Below are 22,115 nucleotides of genomic sequence, written 5' to 3'. Positions count from 1 at the left end.
CATTTAGTGTATATTGGTGACATCCGTTTCTCCTGCCCATGTGCATAACCTTACATCAACATTGAACTTCATTTGCCATTTTTCTATCCAAGCCCCCAACCTATCTGGGTCCATTTGCAGCCGTACACTGTCCTCCTTTGTATTACCTTAGGTGGAACCCCAATCGCAGATATGAAACCACCCTAAATTGTTCTTGTTTTAACGGTTTGCAAAAGACTATGAAAGTTTGTAAATGTGGTAAATAAACCAAATTTACAATGGGAAGGTGAATTGATTACAACTGTAGGGTCACATAGGATAATGGACAAAACACACACAGCTCTGACTGGTCACTATGGGTAACAATGCCAGATTTTCTACTACAGAGATTAGTTTTGACTCGTGAATGCATCCTGTTCACAGCAATGTCATAAGGCAACATTATGCAAAGTAATTCAAACAGAGCCAGTGGTAGCTGAACATATAATTTATTGGTGTGCAAGGCAACCAAAATTGTTATTTCCTACAAAAATAGATTGCATGGCAGCCCAAATCACTGGGAAGCACAAAAACCCAATAAATTCAAGATACCCAACATCTAGGGCAGCTTACACCACATTGTACAGTATAAAAACATTGATCCTAAAATAATTCAATAAAAATATTAAAAACAAAATAAAAAATAAAATCAAATTTGGCCATCTTCTTCCAAGGAATGCACAGAGGGAAAGGTGTAAGGCAGTAATATTCATAACTTAAACTCTTTCCTGTAGGAATAGCTAAAGAGACATGTGCAGAATGAAGGGCGTATGGCCACAACGAGTCCAAAACATGGAGAAAAGCATATTGTCTTGTAGCTTGCTCTAATCCAAGGGCCTCAAAAGTCAGTAGTGTATTCACAATGGGTCGGCTTGAACCCAAAATATCAGCATATCAGACGTCATTCTGCTTTAAAAAGACAGATAAAACACAGATTAGTCTTGCAGACAATACATTTGGTAACAGTTTTAGTTCGATATCACAAAATACTTCAAAATGACCTAAACAAAGAAATGTAAAAAAAAGTTATTTTCCTGATTGGGGTTATTTTCCCAGTTCTGTTATCTATACCAAACAGTATTAAAAGGGGTATTTCAATCTTAGTCAAGCAGGATTTAAGGGGCTGGGATAACTGAAGCAGCTGAACTGATTATCCTATGCGGTTTCAGTAAAGGCCCATTTACACGTAAAGATAATCGCTCAAAACTTAAGGTCCATTAGCACCTTCATTTACATGTAAGTGAGCCTCCGGGAGCTGTATGCAGAGAACAGCAGGTGGTCTGTTCGCTGCATTCAGCTCTTTTGTTCTGCTGCGGGGCTGCAAGCTGAATACAATGTAATCAGCGCTCTCGTGGAGAATACAGCACCATGGACAGCAAAGACAGCATGTGGTCTGTGTTAGCTTCTCCCCGGCTGAACGATAAATTTTATGCTCACCTAAAAATCCTCGTTTAGCCGAAGAGTATAAGAAAGGAGCATTTACAGACAAGGATTATTGCTCAAACGATGGCTTTTGAGTGATAATCATTGTATTTGAATGGGCCTTTACTCCCATTTACTTCTAAGGGACATATGGAAATAGCACGGATCAGCTGTTGGAATGGTTTCAGTAACTGTCCGCTTGTGGCTGCGGTGTACAGCCAAGTATTACCATATTTGTCACAACAGACTGAGATGGTGGGACACAGAGTCCCAAGATGGAGTATGTCACCATATGATGCTCCATTTAGTGCCCATTAACTCCATATTATAGCTTTTTCTGTCTGATTTATACAGAATATGACAGAAAAAAAGCTGTATGCCTACACATGAAAGCACAGGCACTGTAGGGCCTCATGGAAGCCTATGTTCCCTTATTACAACTCTGTACAACTTCAGTTAACTTTGTAAACTTCATAAATATCCAAACTTGTGTAGATTCTCATTTTCCAAATACAAACAAATACGCTGTCTTTTTAGTGAACACATTACTAAAATATCACCAATGAACCCTTAAAACCATCTCAGAGTGAGTCTCCTAGAGTCTATACTGTACCTGCTCCATTACTGAGCCGGCCTCCTACAGCGATTTGGCGGGAGTTTCTTTCCCCATAACTCCTGCAAGAAAGATTCCACAGCTATTAAGTGACGAGATACCCTGCGTAATAAGCGGTTCTATCTATACTTTGTCAGATAATGCTATATATCAGGTTGACCCACAGAAAAGAGGAGGTGATGTGAGTAAATGTCATGCTGTGCGTATATGGCTAAAATCCATAATGAAAAAAATCCAACATGGATTTCAATAAAAACTGTGGCAACAACCCAAGCGGGAAATTGTGCCACAGCTTTTCATTACTGGGAGCATGGATCTACACAAGGATTAGCTGCTCATTCAACGGGGTTAGTCCACCTGTGGAAAATTAAAAAAGTGGATTCTGGATCAAGGAGGGACATGTCCCTTTGCTATGCAACACAGATTCCAAATCCACGCAGTACAGACCCTGCTGCATGTGAATGGATCACTTGTTTGATATATGTCTGCAGTGAAAATAATCCAGAATCATCATGGATTCTGCGATGTCTGCAGAAAAAAAAAAAGCTGTGTAATTAGGGTCTTAGAATTTTATTTCCTTCTACCCAAGCTAGGAAGCCATAAAAAAAAATGTAATGGCGATATATGATGTGATCAGATGTATCTGAACTCCAATCAATAGACTTAGGCCGTATTCACACTGCTGAGTGCAAGTTGCATCGGACATCACACGGACACCCTGTCGGTATGCTGTGTAATGTGGGGGACACAGCACGTTTGCACGTCCTCTCTCTTGTCCAAGAAGAAGATCAGAGTAGGACATGCAGCAAATTTCAAACTCAAGACTATTGGTCCAAGTGAAAAATGACAAGTGTGAATGAACCCATTAAAATGAATGGGTGCTTTTCCTGAGCAAGTTCTGTTCATCTCTAACTCCGACAGAACTTGCATTGGAATATCACTCTTGTGATTGCAGCTTTAAGAAGTACAGCAGTACCCAACACAACACCATCCACGTACATAAGCGTAGCATAGTCTGGTACAGCAGCAAAACCCCTTTAAGTGGACGACTAAAGCATGGAATATCAAGAAGTGTAAAAAATGAGAATTGCTACTGCTAGCATCTTAATCAAGTAGATCTACAGAGATATGGATAAGACACAAGGTGCACTTACGTTCGAGAGCCTTCTAGAGTACTCTGGATCTCTTTCAGCATGTCTGTAAGGATAAAGAACATTGTAGATACCAGTTAAGGTGTATTCACACACGACGATTTAGAAGCTGTAAAAACCGCCCCAAACACGGCATCAGTACAACACATAAGCTACGGTCAATATGATGTTTGGTGAGACAACCCCTGTAATGCCTTCATGAACACAATTGGCCATTATAAAAAGGTTTTCTGTATCACCCACGTCACTGTCTTACATGGCTGTGCAAATTAAATATTTAAAGAGCTGTTGGATTGCTGTGAATGTATTGCTCTCTTTAGTTACTCAACATGCATTAAAGGGGTTGTCCCGCGCCGAAACGGGGTTTTTTTTCCCAATAGGCCCCCCGTTCGGCGCGAGACAAACCCAATGCATGTGTTAAAAAAAAAACAACACGTTTAGTACTTACCCGAATCCCCGCGCTGCGGCGACTTCTTCCTTACCTTAGCAAGATGGCCGCCGGGATCTTCACCCACGATGCACCGCGGGTCTTCTCCCATGGTGCACCGTGGGCTCTGTGCGGTCCATTGCCGATTCCAGCCTCCTGATTGGCTGGAATCGGCACACGTGACGGGGCGGAGCTACGAGGACCAGCTCTCCGGCACGAGCGGCCCCATTCACCAGGGAGAAGACCGGACTGCGCAAGCGCGTCTAATCGGGCGATTAGACGCTGAAATTAGACGGCACCATGGAGACGGGGACGCTAGCAACGGAACAGGTAAGTGAATAACTTCTGTATGGCTCATAATTAATGCACGATGTACATTACAAAGTGCATTAATATGGCCATACAGAAGTGCTGAACCCCACTTGCTTTCGCGGGACAACCCCTTTAAGCAGTTTCATAAGAAAAATCAGGAAAATTGATTACATTTAGTGCAATGGAAAAGCTGAGGAGTGGGCCAAAACATGCAGTTCAGATGCCACTCACTTTTCAAAGGCCTTTCAAAAGTGACAGTTTGCAAGTCATTGTGACCACTCTACTATTCCCAGGAACTTAGTCAGGAGGCTGTCTAGTTAACAAACAACCCCCTCCACCGCCAGCGGAATCCACCGCTACACACAATGTGGTCCCAGTGTTTGTTGTGACAGTTGACGTCACTGAAAGTCAGGCGACTACTGCAGTGTCAGCGCTCACATCCTGAGTACCATAGCACCAGGCGTTCAGAAACGTGACACTGCAGCTTCTGATAGGCTGCAGTAGTCACATGATTACCTAAGACATCTGTCACAACAAACACCGGGACCACAGCGGGGCTGCAACGCTGGATTTGGCGGAGGGGCAAATCTAGTCCAGTTTATTATTTTAAAACATGCAGCCCTATTGAAAGGGGGTTGTCTAGTAACCGGACAACCTCTTCGAAAAAAAAACAAAAAACGGTTGACCTACAATTAAAAGGATATACTTATGACATTCACAGGTTATGCCAGAAAAGTGCAATAGATTCAATGATGACCTAATTGACCTGGCAGGGCGAACGGAAGGACAAGAGCGGAGCTGCAGGGAACTAGGATGAAAGAGTGTAGGCTACTTTATTATTTCTGGACAAGGCCAGCAAGCCAGTTTTATCCGGAAACCGCATTTAAGGGGTTAAAATAAACTGTCTCTCTTTGGTTTCATACATTACAAGTATGACAAATATAATGTGTTATTTATGGCCTTAGAGAGACAGGCTTACAATTAAACAGTTCTTTATTATCCTACAGAAGAGTAATTGGGTGTGTGTGTGGGGGGGGGGGGGGGGGCACTAAAACATCTATTAGATAAACAGCTCAGATTATAAAGTCTGATAAATTATAAGTTAGGGGTACAGCTGGGCTCTTCAATCTAGTGTGCTGCGCTCTGCAGACATTTTTTGCTCCCCATCAGGCGTCTGAACACTTGTCTGGATGGGTTACCTGAATATGCTGCTGGACAAATCCGCTCTCCTATTAGGTAAATAACAGTGATCAAAGAATACAGGGGACTAATTTATCCCCCCCCCCCCCCCCCCCTACCATTCAGCAGTGACTGATGGCTGACTGCTGTGTATCCATACATACAGCAGCCCAATCAATCATTTTGACAACTCTTATGAATACAGTACAAAACTTTTTGATCACTCCTAGTTTGCTTAATAGCACAAACTCTTTGGGGTCATTTTGGCTACCAGAGAAGTGGACCCATTGCCGTAATATACCAAGCCCGTACACAGGACAGGATAATTAGGGGAGGGATTTGCTTTAATATTTTCATTAAATAAATCCTAAAAGAGAAACCGCAGCAGAATTGTCGCCAGTTGTGGACCAATTCTGCACATTCAGCAGACAAGTCATAGTCTACACAGGTCTCTTACACAAATCTCTCCTGTGGCTCTTTCGTGCATTTTATAATTTTTTTCTCTACTTTAATTCGTACTTCCATCATTCTCTAACTTATGTGATGTTGTATCTGATTCTTAGAATTAGTTTGGTCAACGTCTTAGTCCACATTTATGTTGTAAGCCTTATTTATAGGATACATTGTATTATTCTTAATCCTAAAACTTAAGAGCAGCTAAAAACTGATACTATATGTAACATACGAGTAATTTGTTATTGAGGACTGAACCATTTATATTAACATATGTGCTGGTGCTGCGGCCGGGCATGCGACTGCCTGCTGATATGCATGTGTGTGCTGGACTGCGATCACACAAGGCTGACCATTATCAGACTGCGGTCGCCAGCATGTGCAAACCCATGTGCATTTGGCCACCAGTGCGAATGCTCGCATTCATGTCCGGCCTCTTTACTTTAAGTATGTTCCAACACTGTTAAAACCAAAAAAGCCTTCTTTTATCAAGCATATAACCTAGTGGGACGTGTTAAGTCCTCTGAAACGTGTTGAGTTTCCTGTAAAGACTGTATTGTCCTTTATATGGAATAAAAAATGTTTTAAAAATTACAAAACAAAAAAAATGTGAATCCCAATCTCCAGGGAATTGTGACCCGTGTGACAGATTATAGAATTGAGGAGGTCCGCTGGCTCTTGTAAACTCCTCAAAGTGGTGTCATTTTCCCTTTTCACCTACTATCCACTCGTACACCAAGTGTGCAGGATTCTTTTATAACCCTTTCTTTTCCCGCATCTGTGACACAGGTACCGGCATACCCTGGGCTCTTCATCGGACGCTCTCCCTGTGAACATGGCTCTTCACAGGGATTAGGTGGTAGAACAGATGAGAACCATATTGAAGGCAAACTAGGAGCAGCAGCCCGTCGTCGCACGGGCAGTCCACCCCTGGTGAACCCTATATATTTTCAGCTGCACCTGTCATTAATATAAATATACTCGCGGAATGCTGTCCTAAACCTCTCCAAGTCCTATCCTAATGCAGCAGGATGCGATTGTATGAATGGTATGAAGATCCCATTAACTGGCGCTCCATTTAATAGGCCACATCTACTAAGCACAGCAGTCATACACTGAAGACAACTGCAAGTTATAACATGGATAAAACCCTACTTTAGCAATACCGCTAATCGGTGATGCACCCTGCGGCAGTTTGGTCAATGTTCATGAAAACATTCCAGTGATGGCCGTAACAGCCGGATACTCACGCTCATCATTCAGCAGTGCGTGCTCCATCACCTGCCTCCGAGATCTGTGCGCTGAGAGAAGACAAAACCATTAGACAGCATTTACACGGGCGATAGTCACAAACTACTTCTGTGCCATTGCAAGAGGCACAAAACCCGCATGTGAAAAGGACCTGTCATATCAGAAGTGTATGTGCTGATCGTTTATCCATTTGAAGGGTTTTAATTTGAATTCCAGCAGATTTCGTATTCAACAATAAGCTCCTAAATATCCTATGGAATCTAACAGAATATCCTGATGGAATACAGACTATTATCGACAAAAGAAGACTACTCCAGACCTTTTGTACCAATAGAAGCGAGTTAGCAGAAATAAAAAGTCCTAAGGTCTAGAAGATACCACAAGTCCCAAATATTTGAATTTATTCACTATTTTCAGCTGCATATGTTCCAACGGATAGTCCGCCGGCAGAGGGTCTAAAAGTACAAACAGATTTTCCCCAATTAATAGTAAGACCTAACATCTTACCAAATATATCAAAAGATAGACATAATAGGGCCCATAGATTTATTCACATCTCCCGTATAAAACAAGTAGTCATCTCCATACAATGAAACACGTTCCTCAATTTATCCATGATGCAGTCAGACTATATCATTGTTTTATCAAGCCAGCCAGGAACTCCATTGCTAAGGCAAAGAGAAGAAGGGGGTACAGGAGACACCCCTGACTTGCTCCCCTAACACCATCTGTCCAGAAATACCCTCACCTCTTGCCCATAGCATTGAATAAAGCAATTTAACCCATACCAAAAGCTTCTCGTCACAGCCCAGCCTATGAAAAGCCCAAAGATAATTCTACTCAATGCTGTCAAGCGCTTTGGCAGAATTAAGTGAAAAGTGTTAAATGAGTCATGACCGAAAGTAATCTTTTCACAAGTACCTTAGCTAAAATGTTTACATTAGTAGTCAAAAATACTGGACGATAAAGAGTCAGGAAGAGGCAAATCATTATCCGGTTTAGTAATTAAGACAATTATAGCATCTGTCCAACCCAGGCGACTTCATTAGGAAGGAGGTTTCAAGTTTTACCATCCACATGTAGCAGCCCTTGTACCCTAATCTTACAGGGATCAGTTGAGGTCCCAGCAGCAAGACCGCCAGTGATCACACTTTTGACATACCTTAACAAAACCTCTAAGCAAATTCCATAGATTAAGTAGAATGTGTAGTGAAATATGTAAAAAGATCAGTTAAATGGATAATGAACTCTAGATACAATGAATGGGTGTTCTCCTTACCATCTGTACTGGAATCACTCCGGCTGGACATCCTGCAATGACAGGAAAACAGTATTTTATTCTCAGTCATTTGGTATCGGCAACTGCTAAACCCCAGGCTTCATATCCATGAATGATGCAACAAAGCAATATCAACTACTTGTGGAAACCACAATCTGTCCAAGTTACTTGCCTAGACCTTTCGTTTTGCCTTTCTGTGCTGCCACTTCTCTGGGACCTTCTATTTGCAGATGGTTCTGGTGGATCAACCTTGCATCGAGGAGCAATAAGCCAGCATGTGGACAGTGAGAAACGCTCCATTTCCGACGGAGATATAAGGTAAAATCCTTAAGGAGAAATGAATATGTATAAAGTCACATAAAATACAGCAACGCTACACATGGTTATCCAAAGTGAGAAATGGCTTTAAAGAATTGTGACCTTCAGAACGCAAGCTGCCACATACCTTGTCCGGACTTGGTGAACACACAGGATGCTATTCCGCTTACATCTTCCTTTCGGATACAGTCATAACGCACTTGCGGCTTAAGATGAGGCAGTGAAACTACCTGGATATCTCCTAGGTTGGTAAGAACAGTCAAGTGATTTTCAACATGTTCCTCTGCCCGACAACTGCCAAACGTGCACACCGCGGCCTTCCGCACCCGGCAACCTTCTGTGGCGGTCAGTTTCAGCTTTAATTTACTGCTTACTTTTGGCAGAGTGAAGACCTGTGAAATGTATCCGATTGTCAGATTGTAGCTGGTAAAAACCTTATCCAATCCACTCATTACCATCATTCCTACCTTAAACTGTTCTTCAGATATGACCAGCAATTGGTGGCTGCCTTGCATATCTGGGCTTTTTGAAAGGTCATGAGCAGCTTCAAGAGGTTCTGGGAGGGGAACGCTGTGACCATCCAGAATTAGGATCCCCACTACTGGGGCTCTGTGCATAAGTTGGATTTCTTTGACTGGAACAAAGCATAATCAGAGATGTTCTTTCTATAATCACGTAATCCTGTTCACAAACGTTACCCCCCATTGTCAAACTTCACAAAACAAATCCCAAATGAGGTCTTACTCTGTGATGCAGACACTGCCTCCTCCATCCGTCGCTCCGTTGGGGGGACGCGCAAAGCGAAAGCGTATACTGTGCCACCATTAGTTCCAGCCCATAATGAAGGACAATGTCGGATATCTGTGGAGATGAACTACAAATAACCAACCTAAAACCAAGCCATGGCATAAACACTTTTGAGAAATTGTAGTTACTGTGTAGAACAACACTAAGCAATAGCACTAATGACAAAAAACGGACAACTGCTGCAACCCCTTAAAATCTCAGTTCAACTCTCGAACCACCTCACTATGTTTAGCTCCATTGTGCGAACTACAGCCGTTCATGTTCCATAGTCACCCGTCTCATTTCATTGCAGTTCTGGAACTACAATGAAAGACTGAATATACAGAAGCGTAGACTTAGCAGAACTAATATTAAAGCAGTCCTTTGTTCCCAGGGACACATGTCTAGGGGCCAAGGTGGGGAAAATGATCAACTGGTGCCATCCTTTTGATGATATAGCCACCGATCCGCCTCTTCCTGAGGCCTCTCTATTCTTCCAACATGGCCAAGACACTCCTGTCTCTACTCTATACACACAGTGCATTGGTAGTCAGACGCTGCATCCTTATCGGTCAGCGCTGATCACATGAGCAGTGCTAGCCAATCAGAGTAGCATGCAATTTTATAGACTACCCCTTTACCTTCTGCATCACTCCATTATCTGTAGTATGTAAGCTCGTTGGAGCAGGACCCTCACCCCTACTGTCTCCATCAATTGATTACTTCATGTAACCGAGGTCTTGTTTTATTTCCCCTATATTGTAGGCGCTGCAGAATATGTTGGCGCTATATAAATAAAGATTATTATTACCCGAAGTAAACCAATCACTGGTGGTACAAGAATAGCAGCGGTCATCTTGGAAGTATGAAGATCTAGCAGGAAGCAGCAGGTCGGTGGCTGACGCAGTAAAAGGACAGCATCAGGTTATACACCCCCTCCTTCCTTCCATCACAGTTCCCATTAAGCTGCTCAGCAATGGGGCCGATTTAGTTCGATGCTGACAAGTGAAGGAGGAACCTACCTCCCCAGGCCTCTGCTGCAGCAGCACATAGTACAACAAAGGAGACTTGCATGCTAGAGCAGCAGAGAGCTGAGGACAGATAATCCTCTTTCACTGTCCACTGCCACCATAAAAGCTTCAGGGAGGGAGGAAGAAAGGGGCAAATGTCCTTCTCGGCTCCCCTTCAATGTTGCGTTTACATGTCAGCGCTCCCCCTTCTGCTCAGCTGTCAGGACAATGAGGGAGGGGGAGATAAGAGTGTCTGCAGGCTGCACAGTTGTCCGCAGGAGAGGCTGCTGATTTTACACCTTCTGAACTCCCTTTATTAAGATTGTGTGGTTATTAATATATAAAAGTGCAGAATTTGCACACATTTGTATGTAACATGTATATTTGTTGTGTGTGATCTGTGTACATGTATATAATGTATAAGTGTGTATGTGTACATAATGTAGCATGTTCACATCATTAGGCTTTCCATTTTCCCGTTCCATCATGGAAACAAGAGCCGCCCAAAGCACCCCATCAACTATAATGGGGTCTATCTGGTTTCCATCCTCATTTCCAGAATGCTGTGCTCTCGTCTGGTATCTGTCGCGATTCAGGCTTACAAAAAAAAACTGACGCAGCGCCATGTCTGTCCGCAGTTTTCGAATCATCGTGAATGTCCGTGTGACTTTTGCAGACAAAATTGTAACTGCGGATGCCTTACATTAGTGCTGTGTGCACATTTCACAGCTAAATTGTGTTTTCTTTGCTGTGATTTTTGAGAAACTGCAAAAAAAAAACAAAAAAAAAAAAAAAACGAACTTGTGCCGGACCGGGAGGGTTGCTTTTATTTACCGTATATAGAGACCACCACCACACTGGTCACACGTGTGTCTATCAGTTGCCTCTTCTAGGCAATTCTTTCAGTTTACTTTTGCATTATGTTTGCTAACTCCCCTATTTCGCCTTTACAGCTGGTAAAATGAAATGTATTAAATTAAAAAAAAAAGGTGGTCAATAACGGTTTTCTACCATATAAAGATGTGTTAATTTGTGTAATCGATGTAAGAGAACAAACCAATCAGGCAACTTTGCAAATGCTGCGCACCAGTTTACAAAGTTTGTTCTACATCTTTCGCCTATTCACAACCAGAGTTGCATTCAAAATTTTGCAGGTTTCTAATTTCACATCTCACGACTACCCCTGCTGGTTCAGTGGCTACAGGGAGTTTGCTCTGCTAGTTTACATTTCAGAAAGAACTAAGTTTTTTTTTTTACCATGCACTATACAATAATGTGATGAAGAAAAAGGAAACTCCCACATAATATATTGTTTAAGAGCCAATCAAGGGAATTCATTAAGACCAGCGTTTCTTAAACAGGTCTTAATATGAACCGCTGATGAAAGAAGATGCACATAAAACTTAAGTGTCCTAGCTTTTCAGGAAAAAAGGCATGTGCCAAAACTTACGACTTAAGCCCATTCTGAGGCAATTACCAAGGTTTAAAAAAAAATTTGCATTAAGAGTCAGCGCTGCTAACTAATTCCAGCAGCAACCACAAGAATTCAGAATGCAGCTTTGGGCTGTAATACATTTTGTAGCTCTACATAAGAAAACCATTTACGATTAGTCACCCTTTTGTGTAGGCTGTGTCCAGAGCAGGCCTTATGCTTTAACTTACAATGGAGAAGAAAAAAAAAAAAAAAAAAAATCATAAAAACTTCCTAGCCTACATAATGCATTTTCCATTCCTACTGGGATATATAGCTTACTGTCACGGATGAAGGTGTCCGCAAAATACAGTGTGCGCACAAACCCAGTGAAGGAATCTTCTGCCGATCGAGCTTCAATCTTGCGCTGTACGGGGGCCAGCTCCATGTCATGCAGGGCCTCACGCTCTAAGCGGTCATTTGCCTCCTGCACCTGACAAACAAGACAGAATAGGTCTGAGTAAACAACCAATTAACAGATGTGGGTGCAGCCTCCTGGATCTGCACCTATGTTCAGAATAAGAGGGGGGGGGGGGGAGGGATCTACCACATCATACCCCCTGGTGAGGCAGCCGCCGGCTGGGGTATCTGGACAGAGAATGAATGAGTGGTGCTCATGCTTGTGTCCCCTTGCTCAGCCGTTTCTCTAACTCTCATAATAGTGAGGCAGGTAAGATATGTAGCCACAACTTTGTTCATTCTCCGACCTGGATGTGGTTGCCACCCTACCGCCAGGCAGAACGGGTAGCATTCTCCATATACAGTGGGGGGGGGGGGGGGGGGGGGGGAGACGGAGTATTTAGTCAGATACCAATTGTACAAGTTCTCCCACTTAAAAAGATGAGAGAGGCCTGTAATTGGCATCATAGGTAGACCTCAACTATGAGAGACAACATGAGAAAACACATCCAGAAAATCACATTGTCTGATTTTTAACGAATTTATTTGCAAATTATGGTGGAAAATAAGTATTTGGTCAAAAACAAAAGTTCATCTCAATACTTTGTTATATATCCTTTATTGGCAATGACAGAGGTCAGACGTTTTCTGTAAGTCCTCACAAGGTTGGCACACACTGTTGCTGGTATGTTGGCCCATTCCTCCATGCAGATGATCTCAAGAGCAGTGATGTTTTGGGGCTGTCGCTGGGCAACACGGACTTTCAGCTCCCTCCAAAGGTTTTCTATAGGGTTAAGATCTGGAGACTGGCTAGGCCACTCCAGGACCTTGAAATGCTTCTTATGAAGCCACTCCTTCGTTGCCCTGACGGTGTGCTTGGGATCATTGTCATGCTGAAAGACCCAGCCACGTTTCATCTTTAGTGCTCTTGCTGATGGAAGGAGGTTTTTCACTCATGATACATGGCCCCATTCATTCTTTCATGTATACGGATCAGTCGTCCTGGTACCTTTGCAGAGAAACAGCCCCAAAACATGATGTTGCCACCCCCATGCTTCACAGTAGGTATGGTGTTCTTTGGATGCCACTTAGCATTCTTTCTCCTCCAAACACGAGGCATTGTGTTTCTGCCAAACAGTTCTACTTTGGTTTCATCTGACCATATGGAATTCTCCCAATACTCTTCTGGATCATCCAAAAGCTCTCTAGCAAACTTCAGCCGTCCCTGGACATGTACTGGTTTAAAGGGGTTGTCCCGCGGCAGCAAGTGGGTCTATACACTTCTGTATGGCCATATTAATGCACTTTGTAATGTACATTGTGCATTAATTATGAGCCATACAGAAGTTATAAGAAGTTTTTCACTTACCTGCTCCGTTGCTAGCGTCCTCGTTCCCATGGAGCCGACTAATTTTCGGCGGCTAATGGCCAAATTAGCCGCGCTTGCGCAGTCCGGGTCCTCTTCTTTTCTGAATGGGGCCGCTCGTGCAGGATGCCGCCTCCGTGTAGCTCCGCCCAGTCACGTGCCGATTCCAGCCAATCAGGAGGCTGGAATCGGGTTGAAAAAAAAAACCCCGTTTCGGCGCGGGACAACCCCTTTAAGCAGGGGGACACGTCTGGCACTTCAGGACCTGAGTCCCTGGCGGCGTAGTGTGTTAGTGATGGTAGTTTTTGTTAAGTTGGTCCCAGCTCTTGTTATTGACCAAATACTTATTTCCCACCATAATTTGCAAATCAATTCGTTAAAAATCAGACAATGTGATTTTCTGGATGTGTTTTCTCATGCTGTCTCTCATAGTTGAGGTCTACCTATGATGACAATTACAGGCCTCTCATCTTTTTACGTGTGAGACCTTGTACAATTGGCATCTGACTAAATACTTTTTTCCCCCACTAAGTGCCAATCCAAGAGGTTGGACCAGCATCTATCAGACATTTTAGTGTTGAGTTTATTTAATATCAGTGCAGTCAATATTACACTTTGCTTGCACATCAGAGATACCCAACAAACAAGATGCCACTATTACACTTTTGCACAACAACGTATCTTCCGTGTCTTGTAAGAAGTGGGCTGTGGGGTTTTATTGTAATTAGAAAAGAATTCATACTAAATAGCTGTCTAGTGTCCAGCTTATAATCACAGCACATAACTGCATAAGCATCATATAATTACCATATCCTGTGCATATGCCATAAATGCCGAAGTTGGGAATAACCGTTTAATTGAACACATGCTCTAAAAACCTTGATGCGTAGTCACCATCTATCCGGCTCCGAGACACTTCCCTTCATTGGTGCCCAGAGATGTCCTTTGTACAGTATATTTGTCTACATATGTTCCACCCTCCATGGAATATGCAGCGGACGTTGAAACACGTAGGAAGCCCATTATATTCCAGCGTTACATTTTTTTAAAGTTGGGATGAATGCTTTAAAGGGTATAAACAATTCACAGGATATGTGATAAAGGAATAATGGCTGGAGGTCCAACCGCGGTTACTGACAGGAATCACAAAAATGGCGCGTCATGAGTCACCCTAGTTAATGAAATGGTGGTATGACCACCGCTCTCATCCACTTCTATAGGAATGGAGGAGATAACAGTGCATCCTTGTTAACGAGAGGAATTCTGGGTGCACCCCATATATAATCCCTGGTACCCAACGATCAAACATTTATCACAAACTCTAGCCCGGGAATGAATGTCTTTACCTCTAGAAACTTTTTATAATCATTCCATAGTATAGATTACATCTCATTTAAAACAAAACAAAAAAACTTCTGTATAGAATCCAGTTCTTACTTTAGTTGCAACTCCATCCCTTCGCTTATTGACCTGGCTCCGCCGGATGCGCCTAAAAGATTGGCGCAAAGATTTTTTCAGCGACTTCACCCGTGACAAAGGCCCTTCCAGGGCTAGCTGGTCGCTGGCATGTAGTGTGCACCTTTAAAAAAACAGAAATGGTGGTTTAAAGTTGTACTGGTCGGTTAATAAAGGCCCTTCCTGGCTACAGAACTTTTACTTCTGGGCCAATGTTACCTCTGGGTGAGATGAAAGGATAAAACACTACGCCACAAATTATTTTGGTGGGTTTGGAGTAACATACGTTTTATGCAATACTGATGCTTTATTGCATGAACCATGAGGGAAGGCCTTGCTGTGACTACTGGGGAGTAGGGTGAACTTGCTTCAACTACTGGTACAGTGGAAGAGTGATCAAAAAACAGTTTCTACTACTAAGAGGGAATGTGGAGGGGCAGCAAAACTTCAACATGTCAACTTTGATACGTCCGTCAGGTTTTACACAAATTCCAAGGTTATTTTTTTTTGTTCGTGCAGACCCATTGTTAACTCCTAGACCTGGCTAGAAAGGTTTTAAAAAATATATAGGTTTTACGATTACTAGCAAAATTCCTTTGATTGTGAAGCAGCTTACTTAACCATCACTTGACACTTCCGCTGGAAGTCATACACTCCAAATCCATGACTGGTACCAAACGCTAGCAGCCTCCATTCAGAATGCAGTGCCAAGGAAGTAACAGCAGCAGGTGGTTGGCATTGTACCAAAGCAAAAGGCTGAAACCCAGCAGGGAAGCGCACTGGGTCCTGTCGTGCATGAAGCTGCTCATGGCCTTTCCAACGATACCCTTCCTGTTCCTGTAAGAGATCCACCAGAGTACGCTCTACCGTGTGCTGCGAGACCTCGTCATTCAGCTCATGGACAAGGATCTTAGGAGACAAATACAGCACAGAGCAGATATAACTATTATGATATAAAGGTCACATTATAAATAAAACTTCATTGGCAAATCTACGTCCGTAAATGTCCAATCTACTTAAATATCACATTTATCCTGCATAGTTGATACACTCAGGGGAAAAAAAATACACTATCAGAATTGCGGGTTTTTGTTTTTTTATTTTTGGGGTAAAAAAAATAAATAAAAAGTAGATCAGTCTAAGGGGGTAACAGTTAAAAAGCAGGCAGTCTCATTAAGACTTGGGGTCCCCTTCTATGAGCCGGAGTAGAACCCTCTCTGGTAGGCCAGCCCAATGATTTCAATAGCCAAGGACACCAAGAAGAAACCTTTAGCAGGATGCCAAAGCTAGACCTGTGGCGATTGGCTGAGGAGAAGAGAACTCCTTTAACTTTTGAAACAAAACAAGATTTTTAAAGACATGAGAGGCTTGTATTTACCACTGAATTTTTTTTATTTTTTTATTTAAGGGGCAATTGCTCTTAACCCATTTAGACCCGGCCTATTTTTGGCTTTAAGATGAAACATTTTCTTTTACATTTTTGCACCGCTGCTTTCCAAATGAACCTCATTAAAATGCATTTAACTACTTCCTGATCCCACTGGTAAGTTTCCTAATGCAATGGTTTGATTGCTTCTATAATGCTTGGGCATGCTCTATTTTGCAGAGCATTATTTCCTGTCTGTGAATTGACAAGCAGTCTATTTAAGCTGGGCCCTCGGCTGCCACGATAACCACTGGCATCCAGCAATTGCATCACAGGGGTCCCAACAGGGAAACAGAGGGAACTCCTTCGTTTTTTAAACTCCCAACCTCTGATTCCAGCCATTCAAGTAGGTCATCAGCCGGACATTACAGCCGGCTACCCCCGCTGATAGCACAGGTACCACTCTTATTTCTGCAACACCAGAACATACACCTATGCCGTGTTGTAAAAATGGGTTAAAAGGACAAATCTAAAATAAACTTGCCCATCCTATCAGTTTCAGTCTAGAACATGCAGAAAACCCTGCATCTTGTAGAAACCTTACTGAGCACACAGGTATTCATTTCCCCTGATCTCTTCCATTTGCAGTTGGCTACAGGACAGTGTTTAATGCTATTCTGTGCCTCCTATTGCGGACCCGGCTGCAGGAAGTGTCTGATTGCCGCCAGATAGAAATGTGAGAAGGAAGGTGGAATAGCTGATTGAATTCCTTCAGCGATGTGGATTATCTTAGCCACTCGGAGCCATTTTGGTTGAGCAAAAGGATCACAAATCCACTGAGCTTCCGAAAGTACAATTCTACAATACAAGATTTACGTTGCATTTTAGGTGGGCCCTCTCCAGGTTCACTCACCTGCCCGGCAGTTCCACCTATAGACAGGTAGCCACTATATTTACATAGGTAAATCTTCTGAATTCCCAGGCGGGGATCATCACTGTACGGGTCAAAACAGCCAACCTGTCACAAGTCAAAGGAGGAAGATGGTAATTATTTTGGTGTTGCCATTTTCACCAAAACAGACATTAAAACAACTTTTTGCTATCTTTAAATAAAAATAAAAAAATTCCAGCCCCTATACAAAGTACAAAATCACTTCAAGAGTATTTTTATACTCTCATGTCTTATGAACAGTTTCATAAAAACAGGTTACATATTAGTTTTCTGCTTAATTTTCAATAGAAATATATTTAAAATTAGTCAGGGAATTGCACTTACTTTCCGCAGCGGGGGCCATTCTTCCTCTCCCTGGGAGTTGAGGTTCTCATTTGGGTCCATGTCAGTCTGGAAGACTCCCACGGTGCTCATTTTGTACATCAGCTGAAGACAAATCCCAGAGGCATCCCAGAAACGCACAGTGCCATCCTCATGCCTGAAAATGAATAGATTGACATACTACTTACACATTTTATTGCTTTCAATATAAGAAACATAACATGCTTGCAATTCTGATACCTTTTAATAACTGACTGGAATACGTAAGAGGCCGACTCTTTAAAAGCAAGCTTTCCCAAATAAAGTTCTGGCATGGTATAACGAAGTATATAAAGATACACATAGGTACACAGTTTGTCTGAGCATGCATGTGATCTGAATGAGGAAAGGGGAGTAAGGGTATTTTTACACAACATAAAGGCAACGATTAGCGCTCAAATTTCACTCAAAGACAATCTTTTGAGCGATAATCGTTGTGTGCATTTACGCGCTCCGAGAACTGCTGTGATCTCGGAGCGCTCAGCTGGTGTCCCGCTGAGTGCTCTACATAGAAAGACAGCTGAAGTGCTGTCTTCTGCATACTCCACTCCTGCTGTGTTCTCCGAGCGGGATACCCGCTGAAACAATAGTATCAGCGATATCCCGCTGAGAACTCAGCGTGCGGCACTGATAAGGCTCATCAATGTCTTTCAGCTAGCTGAAAGAAAAACAATGAGCGAATAGTTAACGAAAACTGCACAATGGCCGCGCGTTTAGGCAGTGATTATTGCTCAGAAGACTGCTTTTAATAGCGATAATCGTTGTGTCTAAATTGGGTTGAACAAGCTCCAATTGATAAGCACGTCAATCAGTTTGTTTAATTCTTTTTTCACAGGCAGGGAATCAGCTTCTGGGGCTGAACGATCGTAATTAGGATTGAGCCCATGGACCAACTGTACATTTCCCCGAACAAACTTTTTTTTGGGTAGCTGAAAGTCCCCAATCAGCCAATGAACGAGCGTCCACTCCTTTGTCCCCTGATCAGGGTCTTTTACACGGTCCAATATTCGTATGAGCGAACGTTTGTTGCTGATAATCAGGCAGTGTAAAAAAGGGTTTTAATCCACTGCCAGCAACTTGGTCTCCCCAACAACAGAAAGATTGGGCATGTAGAAATCCAACTACCCAATGCTTCACTCATAACATCTGCTATTGGGGTAGAGCTCGGAGGTCCCCTACACATTAGATGGTCGATCGATTCTGCCTCAGAGTTTGGGTGATATTAATCCAATGTGTATGGCCAGCTTTGATCCTCAATTTGTCCACAAACGAGCAGTGCAAGTTTTACTGCCTCTGAATTGAGGTTCTTGGGGGCATCAGCTCTCTGACCTAATCTCTAGATTACACAACACAATATACATCCTTATGACAAATTTAGTCCCACGTTAATAAGGTCAAATTCATATTCATATACTGTCTTTAGGTTTTGAAATGACCTTTTAATAGAAACTTTTATATGTTTTGTCATGGGCTACAAAAAATGTTTAGCCACAAGTAAAGGAGTCTTTTTGTAATAAGATCTTATCCTTGCTTTGAGTTTCTGTCCTGTTTCTCCAACAGAGATCCCCAATAGGACATTTGCTGCCCAGGATAAAGTACACCACACTGGATTTAGAACATGTGACTGTCCCAGGGAACTTAGGTCACCACCAGAAGTACACGTTTGCCTTTTTTCCTCTGTATTGCAGCAGTTGACGTCTGGGTATTCAGGTGGCTCTGGCGATTTGATCGATTGAAGTAGGATGGTAACAGTGATTTCAAAGTGTCCTTTTAGGATGGCTTCTGTGATCTGCTCTGTCTGTTGGTCTGGAACAGATCCAGTTATATCCGATGTCCTGGCTGTAGACGATGGACATTTTAAATGTGTTTGGGGTGGAAGCGGTTTTAGTTGGAGGTATGTAGACCAATCCGCAGGTTCATTCTGAGTTGAAAGGTTTAGAATTTTGATGGAGTTGTCTAAAAAGTTATTTGTTTTAGTGAAATGAAACTTTCATGATACTTTATTAGTTGTTATTCCGAGTCTATAAGTGAGACTATGTAATGGAAGAAGGCCAAAAGGTTTGATGAACCAAAAAAGTCGCATTCCAATTTTGCCATGAAAGTGCTGGTGTATTGCAGTGCCATTTTACAGCCCATTGTATATTGTACTTCGCTAAAAGTTCATCCTTGCGTGGGATTGTGACACAAAAGTATTCCACAGCCATGATGGCACCATTGTAGAGGGAACCTATCGTTAATAGCTTATTTAAAAGCTTGTTGGTGTCCTACAGATGGCTGGTTGCATTTTTTACTATTGGTTTAAGAACACCCTCTACTCGTCCAGAGAATTTTCTTAACGAAAGCTCCCACATGAGAACGGATCGGTCTCCCTGCCTCCGGGATTCTAGAACAAGTTCAAAAGTTTTTCAATTCTGCAGACAGGACTGACTACTTAATACCCTCATATATTTAAGTTAGGTCTTCATCCAGTATAGTATGGCGATTCAGGCAGCTGTCTGTTACATGTAGTCTGATGTGTTCATGAGGACCATAAGATCATCTGGCTGGTTTTGTAAGGTATGAATAAGCCCTTTTTCCTGTACACGGACACTAAAGGTTTTTTTTTTTCTGTTTTCCAGGATTGAAGACTACATGTCTAAGGAGTCAATATATTTGTCCAAATTGGTGCTCTAGTCAGATTGGGGGTCCCCAGTCTTCCTTGGTTGGAATAATTGTCTTGCAGCATGGGGGTAGTTGAGTTCTCCCTCTGTTTGCATGGGTTTCCTCAAAATATTCCAGATTCTTCCCATACTCCAATAAAATATTACCGAGTCAGAGAGCAAGATCCAAAAAACTAGACTATATTCTTTGTGGAGTCAAATAAACTACAAAAGAATAGGATTAAAAAGAAAAACAAAAACACACTCACCCTGTTAATAGCAAGTCCCTTTGTCTTGGGGCTTCAGCCAAGTTCACCCCACCATCAACTGGCCATGGCTGTAATGAGAAGAGATAACATTTAGTAACAAAAGCCAATGGATGGTTAAATACAAGAACACAGTGCCGCTAGGAGGAGTCTACTGAATATGGACACCTAAGTAATGGCATTTAATAGGACCCTCTAAATCCATATTCAACTTGCTCCCTCTAGTGTTAAACTATGGGTCATGAGCATGTCATTGTTTATAAGGTGGTTGAAAAAAAAAATTCTGTTAGACTCCTTTTACATTTAAGACTGCCAAACGTGCACAAAAAGCATGAGAACTAGACCTCTGCACATGGGGTACCAAGACTGTCCTCTAATGACATGAGAAAATCACTGCTGATCTCCAACCCATAATCTACAGAGACAGAATGAGATCTTTCCAGATTTACTGACCTCTCATACAGCCAGTCACTGAACCCAAGGAATCTGATCAGAAGTGGAGTTAATGAAAGTACGTGGATTTTCATTGATCCGTTCACATTAGTGTGTAAACACAACATGTAGATAAGAGCGTGAAAAATATTGCAGTGTGCTCTATTTCACTGCATATCACGCAGCGTGAACCCTATTTTTTTCTATGGGTGCCATATTCAACTCTATCAATAAGCAATAAGCTTATGAGCAACGATACATATGCAACCCTGCTAAATGACAGAGTTGCAAACACAAGAAGTCACACTGTGAATGACCACGTGCGTGAGATACGCGGTCATACGCAGTGCACACGTTGCCATACACAGTGGTAGCCAGCTCGGCCGGCACCACAGAGACAGGTAACACACTGCATGACCCACGTAGCGTTTAACACATACGGTCATGTGAATGAGCCCTAATACCCATTACACAAAAAGCCCATGCTTATAAACAAAAGCTTGACTAATACCAAAGTTTAAATAGCATCTTCTGAAATTAAATGGGCATTAACCCTTTCCAATCCACTGTCTGACGTCTAAAGACATTCTGATTGAAGTCTGTACAGCTCTGATGTCGAAGACGTCCGGCAGGGTATTCTTACTGTATATTACTGGCCTCCCTGTTGTCGGGGGCCTCTCCAGCATGTCTCATACTGCAGTACTGGCTCTAGCCAGCAGATGGCGCCATTGTATAATGGCAAAAAGAGAAAGCCCCCCCCTAGGAAACCCTGAATCTAAAATTGGATTGCAAAGGGTTAATGACCAATTTAAATTTACAGCAAACATTAGGAATATTCCTGACAAATCCCCGCAGACGTTTCCTCACCATGTTGGAGTAATGTGTGTTCTGCTTTCTGCCTGCACTGATAATTCTTTCCCACAACTTCAGAGGAATAGAAGAGATATGGTAAGAGCAAGTGATTGCCGAGCAGTGTAAGGAAACCAGGTAAGGGCACTGAATTACTGGCCAACCAGGGGTCTGCAGATCTATAGCCACAAGCTCTTCTTCCGCCAGAACCAGAAGTGCCCGTGGGTCATCATGATCTAGATACAAAAACATTTACATTCAGAAAAACACATTAAAAAAGTGGTTTATGAGACTAGGAAAACAGATTTGATCTTTCACCAGTCTTGTCCATGGGTTGTGTG

General features: G+C 42.5%; 1 protein-coding gene across 4 annotated transcripts in view; it reads right to left on the bottom strand.

Annotated features, from left to right (window-relative positions):
* Positions 1–451: 451 nt before the first annotated feature.
* LLGL2 (LLGL scribble cell polarity complex component 2) overlaps positions 452–22,115 on the bottom strand; it is a 77,984-nt gene continuing 56,320 nt past the window's right edge. For 3 of the 4 annotated variants that reach the window (XM_066587499.1, XM_066587498.1, XM_066587500.1), the window contains exons 11-26: positions 21,793–22,010; positions 20,497–20,564; positions 17,553–17,706; positions 17,190–17,294; positions 15,527–15,819; positions 14,893–15,034; positions 11,973–12,123; positions 9,168–9,284; positions 8,891–9,057; positions 8,551–8,815; positions 8,278–8,431; positions 8,106–8,137; positions 6,826–6,876; positions 3,208–3,250; positions 2,054–2,115; positions 452–927 (exon numbers count right to left, since the gene is read on the bottom strand). In XM_066587499.1, the coding sequence (XP_066443596.1) occupies positions 920–927; positions 2,054–2,115; positions 3,208–3,250; positions 6,826–6,876; positions 8,106–8,137; positions 8,278–8,431; positions 8,551–8,815; positions 8,891–9,057; positions 9,168–9,284; positions 11,973–12,123; positions 14,893–15,034; positions 15,527–15,819; positions 17,190–17,294; positions 17,553–17,706; positions 20,497–20,564; positions 21,793–22,010 (2,030 nt within the window). In that variant the 3' untranslated portion in view covers positions 452–919. The remainder of the gene's footprint in view (positions 928–2,053; positions 2,116–3,207; positions 3,251–6,825; positions 6,877–8,105; positions 8,138–8,277; positions 8,432–8,550; positions 8,816–8,890; positions 9,058–9,167; positions 9,285–11,972; positions 12,124–14,892; positions 15,035–15,526; positions 15,820–17,189; positions 17,295–17,552; positions 17,707–20,496; positions 20,565–21,792; positions 22,011–22,115) is intronic. The other variant, XM_066587501.1, reaches the window with a different exon arrangement.

The sequence above is a fragment of the Eleutherodactylus coqui genome, chromosome 13, assembly GCF_035609145.1.
Source record: "Eleutherodactylus coqui strain aEleCoq1 chromosome 13, aEleCoq1.hap1, whole genome shotgun sequence".
Classification (NCBI taxonomy): domain Eukaryota; kingdom Metazoa; phylum Chordata; class Amphibia; order Anura; family Eleutherodactylidae; genus Eleutherodactylus; species Eleutherodactylus coqui.
The sequence above is the reverse complement of the archived record's forward strand: the minus strand, read 5'-3'. Positions and strand labels throughout refer to the sequence as shown.